Consider the following 27,005-nt stretch of genomic DNA (forward strand, 5'->3'; position numbering starts at 1 on the left):
GAGGCTACCAGGACAAGTTATTGAAGCAGTATCCCTCTATCAAGCAAGAAGACACATGGACACAACTTTCTTTATTTCTTTCACACCTCAGAAGTCTGATAATGTACAGATATTATCGGGGTCTTTATTTCTATTTTCAAGAATAAGAGTTTGAGGGAGGATGTGAATTAGTTTAGTCCAAGCCTACACAAAATCATATGATTCACACTTGAATTCATTCACATCCATACACACTCAAGCCATTTAAGGACTAAGAATTGCTGCATTGAACTATGGAAGAAAATTAACAAAAGTTATGGAGAACTCAACCCAAGTCAAGTTCTTTTATCTTTTTGGCTTACAAGAGACATTTAACAACAAATCGGTCTATTTTACCTTGTCTCTTATCACATACCTTCTCATCATCACTGTGAATCTGACTCTGATCATAACAATAATTCAGGAGAAAGGCCTCCATGAGCCCATGTATATCTTTCTGTGTAGTCTATGTATCAATGGATTGTATGGAACTGCTGGTTTCTACCCCAAGTTCTTACTGGACCTTCAGTCAGATGTTCAGGTGATATCTTATGGTGGATGTTTCACTCAAACCTATGTCATATACACATCTGTCATGTGTGAAATGTCTACTCTAACGGTGATGTCTTACGACAGGTATGTGGCAATATGCAGACCACTACTATATCACACCATTGTGACATCTTTAACTGTTAGAAAGTTACTCTTATTTTCTTGGTGTTATCCTTTATTTATAGGACTCATAGCAGTTAGTTTAGCCGTCGGAGTTCCTTTGTGTGGATCTCGCATTGACAAGATCTTCTGTGACATTCCATCTATACTGAAACATGCATGTTTACCCATTACCATCAATCAGATTTGGAGCAAATGCCTCGTATTGGTTCATGTTTTACAGTTACTTTACATTGTATTTTCTTACGGTCAGATTGTAAGGACTTGTGTAAAGTCAGCTAAGGGAAGGATTAAGTTCACACAGACATGTGTGCCACATTTATTAACAATTGTTATTTTCATCACAGTGACCCTGTTTGACAATTTGCAAGGGTGGAATAATGTAAATATTACACTAAATATGCGTAATGCAATGGCCGTACAATTCCTTATTATACCACCTGTCTTTAACCCTGTCATATATGGACTTAACCTCAAGCAGATTCGACGGGCAGTTCTTATAAAGTGTAATGCACATAAAATTATTGATATAAGATGTTAGTTACATGATTTTACACAACAGGGAGACTTCGTCATATCAGAAGTCAACAAAATAAAGGTCAAATCTGCCAAAACCTTTGCGCGGTTAAATGGCACGTCTCATTTCTTGATACCCATCGCCCTCTTCTGGGCAAGTGATTTATAAATAGTAATTGTAGTACACATTTCCTAACTAGGAAAAAGGTTGTATGCATCCCAAATGGCGTTCTATTCCCTATGTTGTGCACTACTTTTAACCAGAGCCAAAGTAGTGCACTAGAAAGTGAATAGAGTGCAGTTGATAGAACAAATCGGTGGCTCCTTATGCAGTTAAGACATTTCTAAAGAAGAATAACAATATGCAAAGCTGTTGTTTAAATATCTATTTTCCCAGCTGGGTGCTTTATTCTTAATACTCTCAGAAAATAAATAATGCTTCAGGTTTTTTTTAGGTTATTGAGTTGTGATAATGCATATATGTGCTTATAGCCAGGACTCTTCTTCAGTGTATCTCTCAAAATAAATGGATATTCACAACAACTTTGAAAGACAATTAATTATTTTATTGGTACAATAACAAGAATACACATGTATCTAGAAAGTATGGTTGCATGTAGGCAGTGGTGGAAAAAGTACCCAATTGTCAAACTTGAGTAAAAGTCTAAATATACCTCAGTATCAAAAGTAAATGTGATTACTAAAATATACTTAAGTATCAAAAGTAGATGTAAAAGTATACATCATTTCAAATTCCTTGTCACGACTTCTACCGAAGTCGTTTCCTCTCCTTGTTCCGACTGTGTTCGGCGGTTGACGTCACCGGTCTTCTAGCCATCACCGATCCATTTTTCATTTTCCATTTGTTTTGTCTTTGTCTTACACACCTGGTATCAATCCCCCAATTACTTCATCATAATTTAACCCTCTGTTCCCCCATGTTTGTCTGTGAGTGATTGTTTATTGTATTGTGGTCCGTTATTTGTGGCCTTGTATTTATTTGACGTGTATTGTTATTATTGTTGTTATTGTTGAGTAAATTGCGTTCATTACTCATATCTCAAATGAAAATGAAAATGAAAATGAATGAATGAAAATAGTACTTTTCAGTAGTACTCAAAGGGTTATGCTCAGCTAAAACTATTTGGCTAATCTATACTTCATATTAGCAAGTCCAACTCTTGAAGATCAAGGTGTATAACATTTATTGGAATGACTGGAATTCTGACAGACTTTGGTTTGTAATGTAAAGATAGAATTTAATCGTATTATTATATGTAGTAGAAAGCGAGGGATTAGAAGAAGCCTACATAACCAAACGATAAAGATACAATTTAACATCCATATATGGCCAGATATGTAAACTTTAAAACTGATTTACCCTGCAATAGATGTCGTTCAATTGGTAACATACATTTTTGTCATCTTCTAATGCCTCTTAAGGGGAAAGTAATCTAAAAGTAACTGAATGTAATCAGATTACGTTACTGAGTTTGGGTAATCCAAACATTACGTTGCTGATGACCATTTTTGAGGTAACTAGTAACTGTAACGGATTACATTTAGAAAGTAACCTGCTCAACCCTGTTAGTAGATGAGTAGTTGTGAAGTTACTATTACACTTTGGATTGTGTATCAATAATAAAAAATATTGTACAATCCAGGTGTGCAAAGCTCTTAGAGAGACTTACCCTGAAACACTCACAGCTGCAAACCCTAAAACATAAGCTAAACGTGAGTAGGACCTTTTCTGTTATTATTGTTTCATTTTTGTGATGTGACTTGTGTGTTTTGTTACTTGTAGTTGCATTAACTAATGGGGCTGAGGATGGTGGAAATCAGACATGTAAAACATTTTCTAATTTGTGAAATATTGTCATACCTTTTACTCAATTGCTGATCTACATTGGCTACCTATCACTCAAATAACTTCTCCTCCTCGTCTACAAAGCTCTAAAAGGCATCGGACCGGCCTACCTGTCAGACCTACTCTCCCCTATGAACCTCTACGCACCCTAAATTCAAACCACGCCAAAGCTCCATGCCCCCAGGATCTGGCTCCGCACAATGGAGAACCATTTATTTTGCATTCAAACTGAAGCTAGCAAGGTAACTCCTCAACAGTACCCAGAAACATGCCTTCAGTGTTCAGGATCAAGACTAAGAGATGGAGTACAAGATCCAGAAGAAGACTGGTCCTAGAATAAAACATATTCTCAATGGAGAATCTCCATTGACGGTGTATTTTAGTCCAGTAGTAGATTTAATCTGGGTCAGACTACCAGCCTAGCATGTCACCACACGTACATTGTTTGTTTTAAAGGATCATAGGCCACTAACACAGCCTGTTCAATAACATAACATTAAGGATGTGTATTCTTCTGATGTGCTGCACTATCCTACTAAACTTCTCTCTTTATTTAAGAATGGACCATGTGTACTGTAACAATTTTGCTTCCGTCCCCCTACTTGCTATATTTCTATAGAATTGAATAAAGCCTTTGAACCCCCTGGAGGGCCTGTTACAAAATGGTATCTGCTTCTCTATATAGTTTCCAGATATTGGTGATCATTTGCATATCACACAGAGTGGTGCAGTGGTCTAAGACACTGCATCCCAGTGGAAGAGTTGTCACTGCAGTACCTGGTTCGAATCCAGGCACATCTGGCCATGGTTGGGAGTGCCATATGGCGGTGCGCAGTTGGCCCAGCGTAGGCCATCTTTTGCCTAGTTAAATTTAAAAATGGCAGGCTTTTTTTTAAGAATAAAGTATATTCTTAGTTTAAGCAGTTCATCATGGATTAGAAATGTTTGGTCTAAATTTTGTATTTAGCATACTTTACATGTAATCAATTGATTTAGCGTTTTAATGTAATAACTAATATGAGTGCAGGATACAAAGTATAGTATTGTTTGATGTTATCAGGAGAATGAAAATACATCTATATTGGTTAGTATAGATGTCGGCAAATCTATCACTGTAATAAGAACAGGTCAAGGAATTATCCATTTAGTTTGTCTGTTTGTGAATTCATTGTTTAAAATGATATGTAAGCTACATTTACTCTTCTTCACACATTTACAACTCATCTCTACCGTTTCCCAGGTCCATGTAGAACTCTACATCTTTAGGCTTGCTGCATACGGTGATATCAGACAATAGAAGTATTTCTACTTTGCTTTGCTGCAGTAACTGTATTATATTGTGGTCCTTCTGTAGCTCAGTTGGTAGAGCATGGCGCTTGTAACGCCAGGGTAGTGGGTTCGATCCCCGGGACCACCCATACGTAGAATGTATGCACACATGACTGTAAGTCGCTTTGGATAAAAGCGTCTGCTAAATGGCATATATTATTATTATTTATTATTATATTGTCATAATTATTGCCAATGCTTTGCTTATAGGAGTTTTCTGCATTGAAAAATACCTTCATGAACCCATGTATCTGTTTCTATGTGCTTTCCTGCTCTCATGTTTTACTTACTCTCTGAAACACTCTGACACACATGATATTTCCCAGATTTACGGTTTAACATCATTTAGTAATTTAGCAGTTTTGTCCTATGACCGGTACATTTCTATTTGTTATCCTCTATAGTATAACAATATTATGACACCTAAAATCATTTGTGGCTTAATTCTGCTGTCCTGGTTGTACTCTTTTTTTCATCAACACCATCATTATCTCCCTGAGTTTGCGGCTGCAATTTTGTTTGTGACGTTTTCGACAGTGTATCGTGATAACTACCTCGGTAGTCAAGCTTGCCTGTTCAAATACTATACTGAATAACATATCGGGTCTTGTTGCCACTTTGGTTTCCTACCATATACTCAAGAAATTACATCAAGTTAATTACAGTTTGATTGGTTAATAAGTTGCGACTTGCTTGTCATAAACTCGAAATACAGTGCCTAGAGTGAATGTTTACACACCCTTGAACAGTTTTCACATTTTGTGTCACATTTTGTGTCACATTTTGTGTTCTGTTCATTTTGTGACTTTTTTAGTTTGAGGCTATTGAATGTTTTTGGTCTCTCTTAAGGCCTACGTTTCATAGTCATGGCTTGCCACTGAGTTTTTAGCACATTCTTCAGACGATGCGTTATGGTCCCCTGGATGTTTTGTCTAGTTCCATTTTTGTCCCAGGATGTCCCAGAGGACAGTTTTAGGACAATCCTGGGACGTTGTTTCATGGTCCCTTGGATGCTTTTTTGTAGTTCCTGGTTTGTCATGGGGATGTCACTTGACAGTCGCAAAGAAACGTTTTCTACCCAGGGCATGCGTACCCTAGTAGCATTACACATCAACCCTTGTTACTGTTGCCAAGCTCATCAAGTCCCTGATTAGTGAACCACTGGTCCATTCACAGCTCTTTGTTTTTTTGGCAATGTTAGGGACACCCAAACACATTGCTTTTACCATACAAGTTTTTCAACGTATAAATTTGACATGCTTTGACATACAGTACATGATTACATTGTGCATGTTCAGTTATACAGCAATATTCAGATATACTAGTAGGTGGTGAGCCCTAGTAGGAAGTCCACTGTGTGCAGCTCACCCTGCACTAACATAAATAACATTAGCATGTCTACCTCTGCTAAGCTTAAACTGACATGCCTCGACAGCCACTGAGCGTTTTGAAGCACAAACACCAGGAGAATTGGTTGAAAGGTTACAGCCATTCTCATAACAACGCAGCCGCTGACAACTCGTACATAGGGTCTGACCTTTTCGTTTGCGCCTCGGACACCAACACCACCCGCTGGTGGGGGGGTCCCGAGAAACAAAGGGGGGAATAGTAGCCCAGACCCATGATGAGCCTCATCGAGGCCGGTGGGGGGGTTGAGACTACGGACAACACCATACTCCCCTGTGAGAACAGTGAGGAGCAGACAGACCCCTAGACGGGGATTATCTTAGAACACATCTAAGATAGTACTGAGGTGTACCACACTGGTCGTAAAGGAAGTCCAGTGGACTTGTCCACTTCCAAAACAAATGGCAACAATAATCAGTCCTTGCCATGTGTTGGTTCAACTACAATACAACTAGTAAAATGCTCCAATCATGTGTTCTGGTAGTATAATATTTCAGAATAAATCGGTAGGATAACTGGTCCCTTTGAGCACCAGTACCAATACCAGCAACAGTCAGTCCAGCTACAATCAGTAAGAAGGTTAGAGACCTAACCAATCAAATTACCCTTGACAATAGCGACATCAGAGTGCAACACGTGGAAGGGAATCTCCAGTGCACTCGTCCAATGGTTAACACACGTCACTAATAAATAGAATCCTCCATTCAGGAGGGAAATTATAAGTCATGAACCATGATCACACCACGTACGACTGGTCCATTACTTAAAGGGTACTTCCGTCGTGAGGTTAGCTCGTCCGTGAAATAGACTTCATACCTATCACCATTACAATAGTGGAAGACACAGTGACTTTGTTGCTTTTATGAATTTTGTCTTGCTGCTTTTTGTTCTATGTTGCTCTGTCTGTATGCTATGTCTTGCTTGTCCTATGTTGCTATGTTGCTATGTCTATGGTGCTATTGTCTATATTGTAATTGTTTTTAATAACCTGCCCAGGGACTGCGGTTGAAAATTAGCCGGCTGGCTAAAACCGGCACTTTTACTGAAACGTTGATTAATGTGCACTGTCCCTGTAAAAAAAAATAAACTAAACTAAACTTATAGGAAAAATCTACTACAAACTCCCTCGACACCAATTCTGACTGACCTCCAGGCATTGACCTGAAAATTACCTGACTACATCAGACTCATTCTGAACAAGTTGTAATCTGCCAGGATACTTGGTTTTCTTCCCTTGACATGCGTGCTTGTGTAAGCATAAACGCACATGCACAACGGAACATCCAATTAGGATTTATGCTAGAATCACTTAAGTGTCCAAGCAAAATATAAGCCTTAGTAAAGTTGAACATTTACTTCTAGGCCTTTGACTTTACAGCACTCACCAGTTTTCTTCCCAGAAGTCCATAGGACATCCCTGTAGACTGCCCAAAACTAGTGCCTTACAGCTGTTGACTTATCATATAGTTATCAACTTAGGATAGTGCCTAAGCAACACACCAAGTAGGAAAACCCCAGATATGGCATTAGAGACAATGCCATGATAGTAATTTTGTCAGAACATTGGACGTACAATAAATACTTATTTTCCACCATAATATGCAAATCAATCCATTAAAAATCCTACAATGTTATTTCTGGATTTTTTTTCCTCATTTTGTCTGTCATCGTTGAAGTCTACCTATGATGAAAATTACAGGCCTCTCTCATCTTTTTAAGTGGGGGAACTTGCACAATTGGTGGCTGACTAAATACTTTTTTGCTCCACTGTATAGAACGGCAGGCAGTCTCGCGGTCAGGGAAGGCAGAGGTCAATAATCCAGGGTGGTGTGACAAGGTACAGAACGGTAGGCTGGCTCAGGGTCAGGGCAGGCAGAATGGTCAAAACCGGGAAACATAGAAAACAGGAACAAGAAAAAGACAGGAGCAAGGGGGAAAATACTCTGGGGATAATGGGGAAGACGGGCGACACCTGGAGGGGGTGGAGACAAGCACAAAGACAGGTGAAATAGATCAGGGTATGACACAAATAGGAACCTTTTCATAATGTTCCCTAAGGGACATTAAAATACCTTATTATATCGTTATACTCGGACCAAACTGGAATCTGTACTGAATGTCCTCTTATGGTCCCAAGGTTAACGTCATGTTTTAATGTTTGTAGAGTGGTCTCAGAACATCAGTGGTATAACGTCTCGCTGAAAACCTTAAAGCAGCTTTTCCCAAACTCGGTCCTGGGGACCCCAATGGTTGCACACATTTTTTTTTTTTGCCCTAGCACTACACAAGTGATTCAAATCAGCAACTAATCATCAATCTTTGATGATTTGAATCAGCTATGTAATGCTAGGGCAAGAAATAAAAACATGCAGCCTTGGGGTCCCCAGGACCGAGTTTGGGAAATGCTGTCTTAAAGGGACCTGATGAGAACATCACCGAATGTCCTTAGGACATCCTCAGTTTTCCTGGTTAAAACATAAATAGACTGAGTAAATATAATTAAATGACTTGCTTGTCATACACTCTATAGTTCCATCTCTATGGAATTGTTACATGTTGACACTGAAACTACAATCCCATGTGATCATACACTATGGTATATTTAGAGGCTACCAGGACAAGATATTGGAGCAGTCTCCCCTGTCAAGCAAGAAGACATTTTATGGACACAAGTTTCTTTATTTCTTTCACACCTCCGAAGTCTGATAATGTACAGATATTATCGGGATATTTAAAAAATAAAAATTGTACAAGTTTGAGGGAGGATGAGAATTTGTTTTGTTAAAACTATTGTGTTTAGTCTGAGCCTAAACAGAATCATATGATTCACATCCATACACACTCAAGCCTTGTAAGGACTAAGAATTGCTCCATTGACCTGAGGAAGAAAATTAACAAATGCTATGGAGAACTCAACCCAAGTCAAGATATTTTATCTCTTTGGCTTACAAGAGACATTTAACAACAAATCGGTATATTTTACCATGTCTCTTATCACATACCTTCTCATCATCACTGTGAATCTGACTCTGATCCTAACAATCATTCAGGAGAAAGGTCTCCATGAGCCCATGTATATCTTTCTGTGTAGTCTGTGTGTCAATGGATTGTATGGAACTGCTGGTTTCTACCCCAAGTTCTTACTGGACCTTCAGTCAGATGTTCAGGTGATATCTTATGGTGGATGTTTCACTCAAACCTATGTCATATACACATCTGTCATGTGTGAAATGTCTACTCTAACAGTGATGTCTTACGACAGGTATGTGGCAATATGTAGACCACTACTATATCATAATATTGTGAAATCTTTAACTGTTAGAAAGTTACTCTTATTGTCTTGGTGTTATCCTTTATTTATAGGACTAATAAGTCTTAGTTTAACAGTCAGACTTCCTTTGTGTGGATCTCGAATTGATAAAATTTTCTGTGATTTTCCGTCTATACTGAAACATGCATGTTTTTCCATTACCATCAATCAGATTTGGAGCAAATGCCTCGTATTGGTTCATGTTTTACAGTTACTTTACATTGTATTTTCTTACTGTCAGATTGTAAGGACTTGTGTTAAGTCAGCTAAGGGAAGGATTAAGTTCACACAGACATGTGTGCCACATGTATTAACAATATTTATTTTCATCACAGTGACCCTGTTTGACCATTTGCAAGGGTGGAATAATGTAAATATAACTCTAAATATGCGTAATGCAATGGCCGTACAATTCCTTGTTATACCACCTGTCTTAAACCCTGTCATATATGGACTTAACCTCAAGCAGATTCGAAGGGCAGTTTTTAGAAAGTGTAATACACATACAATCTTTGTTATGAGACGTTAGTTACATCTTAAACAACAGGGAGACTTACTGATATCAGAAGTCAACAAAATGAAGGTAAAATCTTCCAAAACTGCTGCAAGGTTAAATGGCCCCTAATTTGTTGATGTCTATCGCCCTCTTCTGGGAAAGTGATTTACAAATATTCCAAGAATAGAGTAATTGTAGTACACCTCCTGAGCATGAAAATGCTTGACTGGCTCCCAAATGGCACCCTATTCCCTTTATGGTGCACTACTTTTGACCAGAACCAAAGTAGTGCACTATTTAGGAAATGGGGTCCAATGGATAGCACAAATATGTGACTCCTTATACAGTTAAGAACTTTTTAAAGAAGAACAGCAATATGCAAAGCTACTCCTTCGATCTATATTTTCCCCACTGGGTGCTTTATTCATAATACTGTTAACAAAAATAAATTATGTCATTAATGGTTGTGGTTACAACACAGTAAATATATAGCTTTTTTTAGGTTCTTGAGTTGTGATAATGTATATATGTGCTTATAAACAGGCGTCCACAGTGTATCTCTCAAAATAAATGTGTGTTCACAACCACTTTGGAAGACAATTCATTGTTTAATTGGTGCAATAACACAAATATGCATGAAACTAGAAAGTAAGGTTGAATGTAGGCTACACATTTGGAGTGATTATAAATGGCATTAACAAGATACAATACATAGTGAACAGAAATATCACATTCTGAATTCCCATTGAATTGATTGACTAGACGTAGATTTTTCTCCAGCGTATACATATTATATATTAATATTCCATTTCAAATCATGTATTTTGACTGTCTTCTGGTGGTATTAATATACAACTTATTGGAGCAGTATCCCTGTGTCAAGCAAGAACACATTTCACAGGCACACGTTTCTTTATATCTTTCACACCTCTGAAATCTGATAATATATATTATCGGGATCTTTGATTTTATTTTAAAAAATAAGAGTTTGATGGAGGATATGAATTTGTTTTGTTAAAACTATTGTGGACACATAATCAAATAATTAACACACATTCATTCACCTCCATACACACTCGAGCCATTTAAGGACTAAGAATTGCTGCATTGACCAGCGAAAGCAAATCAACAAAAGCTATGGAGAACTCAACCCAAGTCAAGTTAATTAATCTATTTGGTTTACAAGAGACATTTAACAACAAATCGGTCTATTTTACCTTGTCTCTTATCACATACCTTCTCATCATCACTGTGAATCTGACTCTGATCATAACAATCATTCAGGAGAAAGGCCTCCATGAGCCCATGTATATCTTTCTGTGTAGTCTGTGTGTCAATGGATTGTATGGAACTGCTGGTTTCTACCCCAAGTTGTTACTGGACCTTCAATCAGATGTTCAGGTGATATCTTATGGTGGATGTTTCACTCAAACCTGTGCAATATACACATCTGTCCTGTGTGAAATGTCTATTCTAACAGTGTGTCACGCCTTGGTCTTAGTATTTTGTGTTTTGTTTGGTCAGGCCAGGGTGTGACATGGGTTATTGTGGTGTGTTTTTGTCTTAGGGGTTTTGTGGGGTGTCTACGTAGTCTATGGCTGCCTGAGGCGGTTCTCAATCAGAGTCAGGTGATTATCGTTGTCTCTGATTGGGAACCATATTTAGGCAGCCATATTCTGTGAGTGTTTGGTGGGTGATTGTTCCTGTCTCTGTGTTAGTTATATCACCAGATAGGCTGTGTAGGTTCTCATTCCGTTAGTTGTTTTTGTATTGTTTGTGTTTTTTCATTATTAAAGATGTATCGAACTAACCACGCTGCATTTTGGTCCGACTCTCCTTCAACGGAAGAAAGTCGTTACACAGTGATGTCTTACGACAGGTATGTGGCAATAGGCAGACCACTACTATATCATACCATTGTGACATCCTTAACTGTTAGAAAGTTACTCTTATTTTATTGGTGTTATCCTTTATTTATAGCACTCATAGTAGTTAGTTTAACTGTCAGACTTCCTTTGTGTGGATCTCGCATTGATAAGATATTCTGTGACATTCCATCGATACTGAAACATGCATGTTTACCCATTACCATCAATCAGAATTTGAGCTTTTGTATAATAGTGGTTCATGTTTTACAGATACTTCTCATTGCATTTTCTTATTGTCAGATTGTAAGGACTTGTATAAAGTCAGCTAAGGGAAGGATTAAGTTCACACAGACATGTGTGCCACATTTATTGACAATGGTTATTTTCATCACAGTGACCCTTTGTGACACTTTGCAAGGATGGATTAGTAATAAGTCATCTCAATAAGCGTAGTGCAATGGCTGTACAATTCCTTGTTATACCACCTGTCTTTAACCCTGTCACATACTGACTTAATCAGATTCGAGTGGGCAGTTTTTAGAAAGTGAAATACACATAAAAGCATTGATGTGAGAGGTTAATTACATGATCTTACACAACAGGGAGACTTCCTGATTGATATCAGAAGTTAACAAAAATAAAGTTAAAATCTGGCAGAACTGTTGCAAGGTTAAATGGCCCCTCATTTGTTTTATCTATCATGCTCTTCTGTGAAAATGATTTACAAATATTCCAAGAATAGAGTAATTGTAGCAAATCAAAATGTATTGCTCACATACACATATTTAGCAATGTTATTGCTGGTGTAGAAAAATGCTTGTGTTCCTTGCTCCAACTGTCATGTATTTTCATGTTATGTCTTGTTCCTGTTCTTTCTCTTCTCTTCGTTTCCCCCTGCTGGTCATGTTAGGTTACCTTCTCTCCCTTTTCCTTCTCTCCCTTCCTTCTCTCCCTTTTCCTTCTCTCCCTTTTACCTTCTCTCCCTTTTCACCTTCACTCCAGATTCATGTTCAGCACGTTCGACGTGTCCTCCAGCTCCTTTTAGAGAATTGTCTTTATGTGAAGGCTGAGAAGTGCGCTTTTCATGCCTCCTCCGTCACATTTCTCGGTTCTGTTATTTCCGCTGAAGGCATTAAGATGGATCCCGCTAAGGTCCAAGCTGTCAGCGATTGGCCCGTCCCTAAGTCACGTGTCGAGTTGCAGCGCTTTCTCGGCTTCGCGAATTTCTATCGTCGTTTCATCCGTAATTTCGGTCAGGTGGCAGCTCCTCTCACAGCCCTTACTTCTGTCAAGACGTGCTTTAAGTGGTCCGTTTCCGCCCAGGGAGCTTTTGATCTCCTCAAAGAGCGTTTTACATCCGCACCTATCCTTGTTACACCTGACGTCTCTAGACAGTTCATTGTCGAGGTAGACGCGTCAGAGGTGGGCTTGGGAGCCATTCTTTCCCAGCGCTCCCATTCTGACAACAAGGTCCACCCTTGCGCGTATTTTTCTCATCGCCTGTCGCCGTCGGAACGTAACTATGATGTGGGAAACCGCGAACTGCTCGCCATCCGCTTAGCCCTAGGCGAATGGCGACAGTGGTTGGAGGGGGCGACCGTTCCTTTTGTCGTTTGGACTGACCATAGGAACCTTGAGTACATCCTTTCGGCCAAACGAATTAATGCGCGTCAGGCCCGTTGGGCGCTGTTTTTCGCTCGTTTCGAGTTCGTTATCTCTTATCGTCCGGGCTCTAAGAACACCAAGCCTGATGCTTTATCCCGTCTGAGGGATAAGGGGGGCGTGTTGTCAGGTTGACTGTCTGGGGAATTGAGAGGCAGGTAAAGCAAGCACTCACTCACACTCCGTCGCCGCGCGCTTGTCCTAGGAACCTTCTTTTCGTTCCCGTTCCTACTCGTCTGGCCGTTCTTCAGTGGGCTCACTCTGCCAAGTTAGCCGGCCACCCCGGCGTTCGGGATACGCTTGCTTCTATTCGCCAGCGTTTTTGGTGGCCCACTCAGGAGCGTGACACGCGTCGTTTCGTGGCTGCTTGTTCGGACTGCGCAGACTAAGTCCGGTAACTCTCCTCCTGCCGGCCGTCTCACACCGCTTTCCATTCCCTCTTGACCGTGGTCTCACATCGCCTTAGACTTTATTACCGGTCTGCCTTCGTCAGCGGGGAAGACTGTTATTCTAACGGTTGTCGATAGGTTCTCTAAGGCGGCTCATTTTATTCCCCTCGCTAAGCTTCCTTCTGCTAAAGAGACGGCACAAATCATCATTGAAAATGTTTTCAGAATTCATGGCCTTCCGTCAGACGCCGTTTCGGACAGGGGTCCGCAATTCACGTCTCAATTTTGGAGGGAGTTTTGCCGTTTGATTGGGGCTTCCGTCAGTCTCTCTTCCGGTTTTCACCCCCAGTCTAACGGTCAAGCAGAACGGGCCAATCAGACTATTGGTCGCATCATACGCAGTCTTTCCTTTCGTAACCCTGCGTCTTGGGCAGAACAGCTCCCCTGGGCAGAATACGCTCACAACTCGCTTCCTTCGTCTGCGACCGGGCTATCTCCTGTTCAGAGTAGCCTCGGGTACCAGCCTCCTCTGTTCTCATCCCAGCTCGCCGAGTCCAGCGTCCCCTCCGCTCAGGCTTTTGTCCAACGTTGTGAGCGCACCTGGAAGAGGGTCAGGTCTGCACTTTGCCGTTATAGGGCGCAGACTGTGAGAGCCGCTAATAAGCGTAGGACTAAGAGTCCTAGATATTGTTGCAGTCAGAGAGTATGGCTCTCCACTCAGAACCTTCCCCTTATGACAGCTTCTCGCAAGTTGACCCCGCGGTTCATTGGTCCGTTCTGTAATTCGCAGGTCATTAATCCTGTCGCAGTGCGACTTCTTCTTCCGCGACATCTTCGTCGCGTCCACCCGGTCTTCCATGTCTCCTGTGTCAAGCCCTTTCTTCGCGCCCCCGTTCATCTCCCCCCCCCCCCATCCTTGTCGAGGGCGCACCTATCTACAGGGTCCGGAAGATTTTGGACATGCATCCTCGGGCCGTGGTCATCAGTATCTAGTGGATTGGGAGGGGTACGGTCCTGAGGAAAGGAGTTGGGTTCCATCTCGGGACGTGCTGGACCGTTCGCTGATCGATGATTTCCTCCGTTGCCGCCAGGTTTCCTCCTCGAGTGCGCCAGGAGGCGCTCGGTGAGTGGGGGGGTACTGTCATGTATTGTCATGTTATGTCTTGTTCCTGTTCTTTCTCTTCTCTTCGTTTCCCCCTGCTGGTCGTGTTAGGTTACCATCTCTCCCTTTCCTTCCCCCAGCTGTCCCTCGTCTCCTCTAACTACCTTGTTTACTCTCTCCCACCTGTTCCCTCTTTTCCCTCTGATTAGGTCTCTATTTCTCTCTCTGTTTCTGCCTCTGTCTTTGTCGGATTCTTGTTTGCTTCGTCCTTGTCCAGTCCTGTCGTATCTGCTTCTTCATTAGATGCTGCGTGTGATCAGGTGCCTCTGTCCTCTACGGTCCGCGCCTACCTGGAGGGACCTGCAGTCTGTTGCCGCTAGCCCTGCTATTCTCCTCTGCTGCTAGAAGGGGACTCTCCTGTAAAGATCAGAGGACTTATTGATTTGTTTGTCGCCCTCTCTGCGGGTTGTCTATTTTCTCAACCGAGACTTCTGAAGAGGATTTATGTTTTCCCTGTGTTTGGACATTAAAAGACTCTGTTTCTGTTAAACCGCTTTTGGGTCCTCACTCACCTGCATAACAGAAGAATCCGACCAAGAATGGACCCAGCGACTTCGGATCCTCTCCACTCAGCCGTCGAGATCCAGGGAGCGATGCTAGGCAGACACGAGCAGGAATTGTCTGCTGCTCGACATGCCGTTGAGACCCTGGCCACCCAAGTCTCCGACCTCTCGAAACATATTCACCATCTCCGCCTCGATCCACCGGCTACTTCCAGGGCTTCCGAGTCTCCGGAGCCCAGAATTAATAACCCGCCGTGTAACTCTGGGGAGCCCACTGAATGCCGCTCGTTTCTCACCCAGTGTGATATTGTGTTTTCTCTCCAGCCCAACACGTACTCCAGGGACACAGCTCGTATCGCCTACGTCATATCTCTCCTTACTGGACGGGCTCGTGAGTGGGGCACGGCTATCTGGGAGGCGAGGGCTGAGTGTACTAACCAGTATCAGAACTTTAAGGAGGAGATGATACGGGTTTTTGATCGTTCTGTTTTTGGGGAAGAAGCTTCCAGGGCCCTGTCTTCCCTATGTCAAGGTAATCGATCCATAACTGATTACTCTATAGAGTTTCGCACTCTTGCTGCCTCCAGTGACTGGAACGAGCCGACTTTGCTCGCTCGTTTTCTGGAGGGTCTCCGCGCGGAGGTAAAGGATGAGATTCTCTCCCGGGAGGTTCCTTCCAGCGTGGATTCCTTGATTGAACTCGCTATTCGCATAGAACGACGGGTTGATCATCGTCACCGAGCTCGCGTTATCCGTTTCCCCCCTCTCCGCATCACTACCATCTTCTTCCACTGGCTCAGTTGCTGAGCCTATGCAGCTGGGGGGTATTCGCATCTCGACTAAGGAGAGGGAACGGAGAATCACCAACCGCCTCTGTCTCTATTGCGGTTCCGCTGGTCATTTTGTCATTTCATGTCCAGTAAAAGCCAGAGCTTATCAGTAAGCGGAGGGCTACTGGTGAGCGCTACTACTCAGGTCTCTCCTTCAAGATCATGTACTACCTTGTCGGTCCATCTACGCTGGACCGGTTCGGCAGCTTCTTGCAGTGCCTTGATAGACTCTGGGGCGGAGGGCTGTTTTATGGACGAAGCCTGGGCTCGGGAACATGACATTCCTCTCAGACAGTTAGGGGAGCCCACGGCCTTGTTCGCCTTGGATGGTAGTCCTCTCCCCAGGATTCAGCGTGAAACGCTACCTTTAACCCTCACTGTCTCTGGTAATCATAGTGAAACCATTTCTTTTTAAATTTTTCGTTCACCTTTTACACCTGTTATTTTGGGCCATCCCTGGCTAGTGTGTCATAATCCTTCTATTAATTGGTCTAGTAATTCTATCCTCTCCTGGAACGTCTCTTGTCATGTGAAGTGTTTAATGTCTGCTACCCCTCCTGTTTCCTCTGTCCCTTCTTCACAGGAGGAGCCTGGTGATTTGACAGCGGTGCCGGAGGAATATCACGATCTGCGCACGGTGTTAAGTCGCACCGGTCGTATGATTGTAGTATTGATCTCCTTCCGGGAACCACTCCCCCCCGGGGTAGACTATACTCTCTGTCGGCTCCCGAACGTAAGGCTCTCGAGGATTATTTGTCTGTAGCTCTCGACGCCGGTACCATAGTCTCTTCCTCCTCTCCCGCCGGAGCGGGGGTTTTTTTTGTTAAGAAAAAGGACGGGACCCTGCGCCCCTGCGTGGATTATCGAGGGCTGAATGACATAACGGTTAAGAATCGTTATCCGCTTCCCCTTATGTCTTCAGCCTTCGAGATCCTGCAGGGAGCCAGGTTTTTCACTAAGTTGGACCTTCGTAACGCTTACCATCTCGTGCGCATTAGGGAGGGGGACGAGTGGAAAACGACGTTTAACACTCCGTTAGGGCACTTTAAATACCGGGTTCTGCCGTTCGGCCTCGCTAACGCTCCAGCTGTCTTTCAGGCATTAGTTAATGATGTACTGAGAGACATGCTGAACATCTTCGTTTTCGTTTACCTTGACGATATCCTGATTTTTTTTCACCGTCACTCCAGATTCATGTTCAGCACGTTCGACGTGTCCTCCAGCGCCTTTTAGAGAATTGTCTTTATGTGAAGGCTGAGAAGTGCGCTTTTCATGCCTCCTCCGTCACATTTCTCGGTTCTGTTATTTCCGCTGAAGGCATTAAGATGGATCCCGCTAAGGTCCAAGCTGTCAGCGATTGTCCCGTCCCTAAGTCACGTGTCGAGTTGCAGCGCTTTCTCGGCTTCGCGAATTTCTATCGTCGTTTCATCCGTAATTTCGGTCAGGTGGCAGCTCCTCTCACAGCCCTTACTTCTGTCAAGACGTGCTTTAAGTGGTCCGTTTCCGCCCAGGGAGCTTTTGATCTCCTCAAAGAGCGTTTTACATCCGCACCTATCCTTGTTACACCTGACGTCTCTAGACAGTTCATTGTCGAGGTTGACGCGTCAGAGGTGGGCGTGGGAGCCATTCTTTCCCAGCGCTCCCATTCTGACAACAAGGTCCACCCTTGCGCGTATTTTTCTCATCGCCTGTCGCCGTCGGAACGTAACTATGATGTGGGAAACCGCGAACTGCTCGCCATCCGCTTAGCCCTAGGCGAATGGCGACAGTGGTTGGAGGGGGCGACCGTTCCTTTTGTCGTTTGGACTGACCATAGGAACCTTGAGTACATCCATTCGGCCAAACGACTTAATGCGCGTCAGGCCCGTTGGGCGCTGTTTTTCGCTCGTTTCGAGTTCGTTATCTCTTATCGTCCGGGCTCTAAGAACCAGGCGGTGTAAGGGCTATTTGACCAAGAAGGAGAGTGATGGAGTGCTGCATCAGATGACCTGGCCTCCACAATCACTTGACCTCAATCCAATTGAGAAGGTTTTGGCTGAGTTGGACTGCAGAGAAGGGAAAGCAGCCAACAAGTGCTCAGCATATGTGGGAACTCCTTCAAGACTTTTGGTAAAAGCATTCCAGGTTAAACTGGTTAAGAGAATGCCAAGAGTGTGCAAAGCTGTCATCAAGGCAAAGGGTGGCAACTTTGAAAATCTAAAATCTAAATTATATTTTGATTTGTTTAACACTTTTCTGTATGTATAAAATAGTGAAAATAAATAAAAACCCTTGTATGAGTAGGTGCGTCCAAACTTTTGACTGGTTCTGTATATCACGCTTTTCTGGTAAAGTGATTCACAAATATATCAAGAATAGATTAATTGTAGCACACTTCTTGAGCAAAAAAAAATGCTTTTTTAATGAATTTGCAAATTAATTCATTAAAAATCCTACAATGTGTATTTCTGGATTTTTTTCTCATTTTGTCTGTCATAATGGAAGTGTACCTATGATGAAAATTACAAGCCTCTCATCTTTTTAAGTGGGAGAACTTGCACAATTGGTGGCTGACTAAATACTTTTTTGCCACACTGTACAGAACGGCAGGCAGTCTCGCGGTCAGGGAAGGCAGAGGTCAATAATCCAGGGTGGTGTGACAAGGTACAGAACGGTAGGCAGGCTCAGGGTCAGGGCAGGCAGAATGGTCAAAACTGGGAAACCTAGAAAACAGGAACAAGAAAAAGACAGGAGCAAGGGGGAAAACGCTGGTGGCTTCACGAACAAAACAAACTGGAACAGACAAAAAGAGAACACAGGTATAAATACACTGGGGATAATGGGGAAGACGGGCGACACCTGGAGGGGGTGGAGACAAGCACAAAGACAGGTGAAATAGATCAGGGTATGACACAGATAGGAACCTTTTCATAATGTTCCCTAAGGGATATTAAAATACCTTATTATATCGTTATACTCGGACCAAACTGGAATCTGTACTGAATGTCCTCTTATGGTCCCAAGGTTAACGTCATGTTTTAATGTTTGTAGAGTGGTCTCAGAACATCAGTCCTGGGGACATTCGGTGATATTCTCATCAGGTCCCTTTAAGACAGCATTTCCCAAACTCGGTCCTGGGGACCCCAAAGGTTGCACATTTTCGTTTTTGCCCTAGCACTACACAGGTGATTCAAATCAGCAACTAATCATCAATCTTTGATGATTTGAATCAGCTATGTAATGCTAGGGCAAGAAATAAAACATGCAGCCTTGGGGTCCCCAGGACCGAGTTTGGGAAATGCTGTCTTAAAGGGACCTGATGAGAACATCACCGAATGTCCTTAGGACATCCTCAGTTTTCCTGGTTAAAACATAAATAGACTGAGTAAATATAATTAAATGACTTGCTTGTCATACACTCTATAGTTCCATCTCTATGGAATTGTTACATGTTGACACTGAAACTACAATCCCATGTGATCATACACTATGGTATATTTAGAGGCTACCAGGACAAGATATTGGAGCAGTCTCCCCTGTCAAGCAAGAAGACATTTTATGGACACAAGTTTCTTTATTTCTTTCACACCTCCGAAGTCTGATAATGTACAGATATTATCGGGATATTTAAAAAATAAAAATTGTACAAGTTTGAGGGAGGATGAGAATTTGTTTTGTTAAAACTATTGTGTTTAGTCTGAGCCTAAACAGAATCATATGATTCACTCTTGAATTCATTCACATCCATACACACTGAAGCCTTGTAAGGACTAAGAATTGCTCCATTGACCTGAGGAAGAAAATTAACAAATGCTATGGAGAACTCAACCCAAGTCAAGTTATTTTATCTCTTTGGATTACAAGAGACATTAAACAACAAATCGGTCTATTTTACCTTGTCTCTTGTCACATACCTTCTCATCATCACTGTGAATCTGACTCTGATCATAACAATCATTCAGGAGAAAGGCCTCCATGAGCCCATGTATATCTTTCTGTGTAGTTTATGTATCAATGGATTGTATGGAACTGCTGGTTTCTACCCCAAGTTGTTACTGGACCTTCAGTCAGATGTTCAGGTGATATCTTATGGTGGATGTTTGACTCAAGCCTATGTCATATACACATCTGTCACGTGTGAAATGTCTATTCTAACAGTGATGTCTTACGACAGGTATGTGGCAATATGCAGACCTCTACTATACCATAACATTGTGACATCTTTAACTGTTAGAAAGTTACTCTTATTGTCTTGGTGTTATCCTTTATTTATATCACTAATAGCACTTAGTTTAACAGTCAGAATTCCTTTGTGTGGATCTCGCATTGATAAGATCTTCTGTGACAATCCATCTATACTGAAACATGCATGTTTACCCATAACCATCAATCAGATTTGGAGCCGATGTTTAATAGTGGTTCATGTTTTACAGTTACTTTACATTGTATTTTCTTACTGTCAGATTGTAAGGACTTGTGTAAAGTCGTCGAAGGGAAGGATTAAGTTCACACAGACATGTGTGCCACATTTAATAACAATATTTATTTTCATCACAGTGACCCTGTTTGACAATTTGCAAGGGTGGAATAATGTAAATATTACATTAAATATACGTAATGCAATGGCTGTACAATTCCTTGTTATACCACCTGTCTTAAACCCTGTCATATATGGACTTAACCTCAAGCAGATTCGAAGGGCAGTTTTTAGAAAGTGTAATACACATACAATCTTTGTTATGAGACGTTAGTTACATCTTAAACAACAGGGAGACTTACTGATATCAGAAGTCAACAAAATGAAGGTAAAATCTTCCAAAACTGCTGCAAGGTTAAATGGCCCCTAATTTGTTGATGTCTATCGCCCTCTTCTGGGAAAGTGATTTACAAATATTCCAAGAATAGAGTAATTGTAGCACACCTCCTGAGCATGAAAATGCTTGACTGGCTCCCAAATGGCACCCTATTCCCTTTATGGTGCATTACTTTTGATCAGAACCAAAGTAGTGCACTATTTAGGAAATGGGGTCCAATGGATAGCACAAATATGTGACTCCTTATACAGTTAAGAACTTTTTAAAGAAGAACAGCAATATGCAAAGCTACTCCTTCGATCTATATTTTCCCCACTGGGTGCTTTATTCATAATACTGTAATACTGTTAACAAAAATAAATTATGTCATTAATGGTTGTGGTTACAACACAGTAAATATATAGCTTTTTTAGGTTCTTGAGTTGTGATAATGTATATATGTGCTTATAAACAGGCGTCCACAGTGTATCTCTCAAAATAAATGTGTGTTCACAACCACTTTGGAAGACAATTCATTGTTTAATTGGTGCAATAACACAAATATGCATGAAACTAGAAAGTAAGGTTGAATGTAGGCTACACATTTGGAGTGATTATAAATGGCATTAACAAGATACAATAAATAGTGAACAGAAATATCACATTCTGAATTCCCATTGAATTGATTGACTAGATGTAGATTTTTCTCCAGCGTATTTGAGCTTTTGTATAATAGTGGTTCATGTTTTACAGATACTTCTCATTGTATTTTCTTATTGTCAGATTGTAAGGACTTGTATAAAGTCAGCTAAGGGAAGGATTAAGTTCACACAGACATGTGTGCCACATTTATTGACAATGGTTATTTTCATCACAGTGACCCTTTGTGACACTTTGCAAGGATGGATTAGTAATAAGTCATCTCAATAAGCGTAGTGCAATGGCTGTACAATTCCTTGTTATACCACCTGTCTTTAACCCTGTCACATACGGACTTAATCAGATTCGAGTGGGCAGTTTTTAGAAAGTGAAATACACATAAAAGCATTGATGTGAGAGGTTAATTACATGATCTTACACAACAGGGAGACTTCCTGATTGATATCAGAAGTTAACAAAAATAAAGTTAAAATCTGGCAGAACTGTTGCAAGGTTAAATGGCCTCTCATTTGTTTTATCTATCATGCTCTTCTGTGAAAATCATTTACAAATATTCCAAGAATAGAGTAATTGTAGCAAATCAAAATGTATTGCCCACATACACATATTTAGCAGATGTTATTGCTGGTGTAGAAAAATGCTTGTGTTCCTTGCTCCAACAGTGCAGTAATATCTAACAATACACACATCTAAAATAGTAAAATAATGGAATTAAGAAATACAGAAATATTAGGACGTGCAATGTCGGTGTCTGGAGCATAAATATATATATGATTTATACAGTGCATTAGGAAAGTATTCAGACCCCTACCCTTTTTCCATGTTTTGTTACGTTACAGCCTTATTCTAAAATTGATTTTTCTTTTTAAATGTCCTCAATCTACACACAATTCTCCATAATAAAAAAGCGACAACAGTTCGAGGGAAAGATGAGCAAAGTACAGAGAGATCCTTGATGAAAACCTATTCAGACTTGGACGAAGGTTCACCTTTCAACAGGACAACGGCCCTAAGCACACAGGCAATACAACGCAGGAGTGGCTTCGGGATTAGTCTCTGAATGTCATTGAGTGGCCCAGCCAGAGCCGGGACTTGAACCCGATCGAACATCTCTGGAGAGACCTGAAAGTACCTGTGCAGCGACGCTCCCCATCCAACCTGAGAAGAATGGGAGAATCTCCCCAAATACAGCTGTGCCAAGTATGTAGCGTCATACCAAAGAAGACTCAAGGCTGTAATCGCTGCCAAAGGTGTTTCAACAAAGTACTGAGTAAACGGTCTGAATACTTATGTGAATGTGATATTTTTCTATGTATATTTACACTTCCAGTCAAAAGTTTTAGAACACCTACTCATTCAAGTGTTTTTACTTTATTTTTTACAACTGTTTTACCATTTATTTTACCACCATATTGTAAAATAATAGTGAAGACATCAAAACAATGAAATAACACATATGGAATCATGTCGTAACCAAAAAAGTGTTAAACAAATCAAAGAGAGATTCTTCTTGAGGGGAAGCCATCCGTTGCCTTGATGACAGCTTTGCAATCTCTTGGCATTCTCTCAACAAGTTTCATGAGGTAGTCACTTGGAATATATTTCAATTAAGGTGTGCCTTGTTAATTTGTGGGATTTCTTTTCTTCTTAATGCATTTGAGCTAATCAGTTGTGTTGTGACAAGGTAGGGGTGGTATACAGAAGATTTGGTAAAATACCAAGTCCATGTTATGGCAAGAACAGCCCAAATAAGCAAAGAGAAGCGACAGTCCATCATCAATTTATTTTTACACAAAAAAAACATTATATTTATTTAACTAGGCATGTCAGTTAAAAACAAATTCTTATTACCGGGGAACAATGGGTTAACTACCTTGTTCAGGGGAAGAACAACAGATTTTTGTCTTGTCAGCTTGGGGATTTGATCTAGCAATATTTCAGTTACAGGTTACCCAACGATCTAACCACTAGGCTACCTGCCGCCGCAAGATGTGAAGGTCAGACAATCTGGAAAATTTCAAGAAGCACTATCAAGCACGATGATGAAACTGGCTCTCATGAGGACCACCACAGTAAAGGAAGACCCAGAGTTACCTCTGCTGCAGAGGATACGTTTATTAGAGTTAACTGCATCTCATATTGCAGCCAAAATAAATGCTTCACAGAGTTCAAGTAACAGACATCTCAACATCAACTGTTCAGAGGAGACTGCGAGAATCAGGCCTTTATGCTGCAAATAAGCTACTACTAAAGGACACCTAAAAGAAGAAGAGACTTGCTTGGGCCAAGAAACATAAGCAATGGACATTAGACCGGTGGAAATCTGTGCTTTGGTCCAAATTTGAGATTTTTGGTTCCAACCGCCTAGTCTTTGTGAGATGCAGAATTAATGGATGATCTCTGCATGTGTTACGGTTTTCTTCCGTTGAAGGAGAGTCGGACCAAAATGCAGCATGGTTAGTTCGATACATCTTTAATGAAGAAAAAAAACACGAACAAAACAACAAACGGAACGTGAAATCCTATACAGCCTATCTGGTGACAACTAACACAGAGACAGGAACAATCACCCACGAAATATTCAAAGAATATGGCTGCCTAAATATGGTTCCCAATCAGAGACAACGATAATCACCTGACTCTGATTGAGAACCGCCTCAGGCATCCATAGACTATGCTAGACACCCCACAAAAACCCCATGACAAAAACGCACCACAATAACCCATGTCACACCCTGGCCTGACCAAATAAATGAAGACAAACATACATTACTTCGACCAGGGCGTGACAGAACCCCCCCCCCTAAGGTGCGGACTCCCGGACCCACATCAAAACAATAGGGAGGGTCCGGGTGGGCGTCTGTCCATGGTGGCGGCTCCGGCACGGGACGTGGTCCCTACTCCATCAATGTCTTAGTTCCCCCCCCCCTCACGTCCTAGGATAGTCCACCCTCGCTGCCGACCATGGCCAAGTAGTCCTCACCCAGAACCCCACTGGACTGAGGGGCAGCTCGGGACTGAGGGGCAAGTCGGGACTGAGGCAGCTCGGGACTGAGGGGTAGCTCGGGACTGAGGGGAAGCTCGGCACTGAGGGGAAGCTCGGCACTGAGGGAAAGCTCGGCACTGAGGGAAAGCTCGGCACTGAGGGAAAGCTCGGCACTGAGGGGGAGCTCGGCACTGAGGGGAAACTTAGCACTGAGGAGAAGCTCAGCACTGAGAGGAAGCTCAGCACTGAGAGGAAGCCCAGCACTGAGAGGAAGCCCAGCACTGAGAGGAAGCTCTGAACTGAGAGGAAGCTCTGAACTGAGAGGAAGCTCAGCACTGAGAGGAAGCTCAGGCAGGTAGTTGGCTCCGGCAGATCCTGGCTGGCTGGCGGATCTGGAAGAGTCTGGTTGACTGGCGAATCTGGAAGTGTCTGGTTGACTGGCAGATCTGGAAGTGTCTGGTTGACTGGCAGATCTGGAAGAGTCTGGTTGACTGGCAGATCTGGAAGAGTCTGGTTGACTGGCAGATCTGGAAGAGTCTGGTTGACTGGCAGATCTGGAAGAGTCTGGCTGACTGGCAGATCTGGAAGAGTCTGGCTGACTGGCAGATCTGGCTGACTGGCAGATCTGGAAGAGTCTGGCTGACTGGCGGATCTGGAAGATCATGGCTGACTGGCGGATCCTGGCTGACTGGCGGATCCTGGCTGACTGGCGGATCCTGGCTGACTGGCGGATCTAGCTACTCTGGCTGCTCCATGCAGGCTGGCAGCTCTGGCTGCTCCATGCAGACTGGCAGCTCTGGCTGCTCCATGCAGACTGGCAGCTCTGGCTGTTCCATGCAGACTGGCAGCTCTGGCTGCTCCATGCAGACTGGCAGCTCTGGCTGCTCCATGCAGACTGGCAGCTCTATGCAGACTGGCAGCTCTGGCTGCTCCATGCAAACTGGCTGCTCTGGCTGCTCCACGCAGACTGGCAGCTCTGGCTGCTCCATGCAGACTGGCAGCTCTGGCTGCTCCATGCAGACTGGCAGCTCTGGCTGCTCCATGCAGACTGGCAGCTCAGGCAGCTCCATGCAGACTGACAGCTCAGGCTGCTCCATGCAGGCTGGCAGCTCAGGCTGCTCCATGCAGGCTGGCAGCTCTGGCTGCGCTACACAGGCAGGAGACTCCAGCAGCACTGTAGAGGAGGAAGGCTCTGGCAGCGCTGAACAGGCGGGAGGCTCCGGCAGTGCAGGAGCGGAGAAAGGCTCTGGCAGCGCTAAACAGGCGAGACGCACTGAAGGACTGGTGCGCGGTGCTGGCACTGGTGGTACTGGACCGAGGACACGCACAGGAAGCCTGGTGCAGGGAGCTGCCACCGGAGGACTGGTGTGTGAAGGTGGCACAGGATGGACCGGACCGTGAAGGCGTACTGGAGAGCCTGAGAGCAGGACTGGTACAGGACGTGCAAGGCTAGGGAGGTGCACAGGAGGCCTGGTGCGTGAGACTGGCACAATCTTCACCAGCCGACGAACACGCACCTCAGGACGAGAATGGAGCGCTGACCCAGGTGCCATCAAACCCCCGACACACTCCGTCGGGCAAATATCTTGCATTCTACGCCAAATCAACTGTTCTCTCTCTTCACTCTCCTCCAATTCTATTAACATCTCCTCGAGTGTCTCCTCATCTCCTATCTGTTCACTCTCCTCCATTCTGTCCAATAATTCCTCGACCCTCTCAGACTCAGCCCTCAGCTTCGCCGATAGCTCCGATAACATCCATGGCTCCTTACAGTAAACAGGGGGAGTTGGCTCAGGTCTGAACCCTGACTCTGCCACACTCTCCCTGAGCCCCCCCCAATAAATTTTTTGAGGCTGACTCTCGGTCTTCCGTCCGCACCGCCATGCTTGCTTCGCCAACTCCATTCTCCGATAACCTGCTTCGCACTGCTCCAGCGAATCCCTCCAGCGAATCGCTCCGGCACTCTCTCTGGGTCGACCGCCCACCTGTCTATTTCCTCCCAAGTCGTATACTCTAACCTTTGCTCCTGCTGCCGCTGCCTGTCACCATGCTGCTTGGTCCTGGTGTGGTGGGTGATTCTGTTACAGCTTTCTTGTGGAGAAGGAGAGTCGGACCAAAATGCAGCGTGGTTTGTTCGATACATCTTTAATGAAGAAAAAAAACACGAACAATACAAAACAACAAACGGAACGTGAAAACCTATACAGCCTATCTGGTGACAACTAACACAGAGACAGGAACAATCACCCACGAAATACTCAAAGAATATGGCTGCCTAAATATGCTTCCCAATCAGAGACAACGATAATCACCTGACTCTGATTGAGAACCGCCTCAGGCAGCCATAGACTATGCTAGACACCCCACAAAAACCCCATGACAAAAACGCACCACAATAACCCATGTCACACCCTGGCCTGACCAAATAAATGAAGACAAACATACATTACTTCGAACAGGGCGTGACAGCATGTGAGGTCCCACCGTGAAGCATGAAGGAAGAGGTGTGATGGTGCTTTGCTGGTGACACTGTCTGTGATTTATATAGAATTCAAGGC

At 42.9% G+C, this 27,005-nt stretch overlaps 3 protein-coding genes and 1 pseudogene across 3 annotated transcripts; all 4 read left to right on the forward strand.

The window, feature by feature from the left end:
- The first annotated feature begins 230 nt into the window (after positions 1 to 230).
- Positions 231 to 1,250, forward strand: LOC123992228 (olfactory receptor 1D2-like). The gene has a single exon (XM_046293410.1). The coding sequence runs from the start codon at positions 296 to 298 to the stop codon at positions 1,229 to 1,231; it is 936 nt and encodes a 311-aa protein (XP_046149366.1). The 5' UTR covers positions 231 to 295; the 3' UTR covers positions 1,232 to 1,250.
- Positions 1,251 to 8,697: 7,447 nt separating this feature from the next.
- Positions 8,698 to 10,036, forward strand: LOC123992438 (olfactory receptor 1D2-like). Its single transcript, XM_046293573.1, has one exon. The coding sequence runs from the start codon at positions 8,713 to 8,715 to the stop codon at positions 9,646 to 9,648; it is 936 nt and encodes a 311-aa protein (XP_046149529.1). The 5' UTR covers positions 8,698 to 8,712; the 3' UTR covers positions 9,649 to 10,036.
- A 716-nt stretch (positions 10,037 to 10,752) lies between these two features.
- On the forward strand, positions 10,753 to 12,024 carry LOC123992301 (annotated as a pseudogene).
- Positions 12,025 to 19,823: 7,799 nt separating this feature from the next.
- Positions 19,824 to 26,223, forward strand: LOC123992302 (olfactory receptor 1D2-like). The gene is made up of 2 exons (XM_046293460.1): positions 19,824 to 20,724; positions 26,168 to 26,223. The coding sequence occupies exons 1-2, from the start codon at positions 19,824 to 19,826 to the stop codon at positions 26,221 to 26,223; spliced, it is 957 nt and encodes a 318-aa protein (XP_046149416.1).
- Positions 26,224 to 27,005: the final 782 nt, after the last annotated feature.

Source organism: Oncorhynchus gorbuscha, linkage group LG13 (genome assembly GCF_021184085.1).
Source record: "Oncorhynchus gorbuscha isolate QuinsamMale2020 ecotype Even-year linkage group LG13, OgorEven_v1.0, whole genome shotgun sequence".
Taxonomy (NCBI): Eukaryota; Metazoa; Chordata; class Actinopteri; order Salmoniformes; family Salmonidae; genus Oncorhynchus; species Oncorhynchus gorbuscha.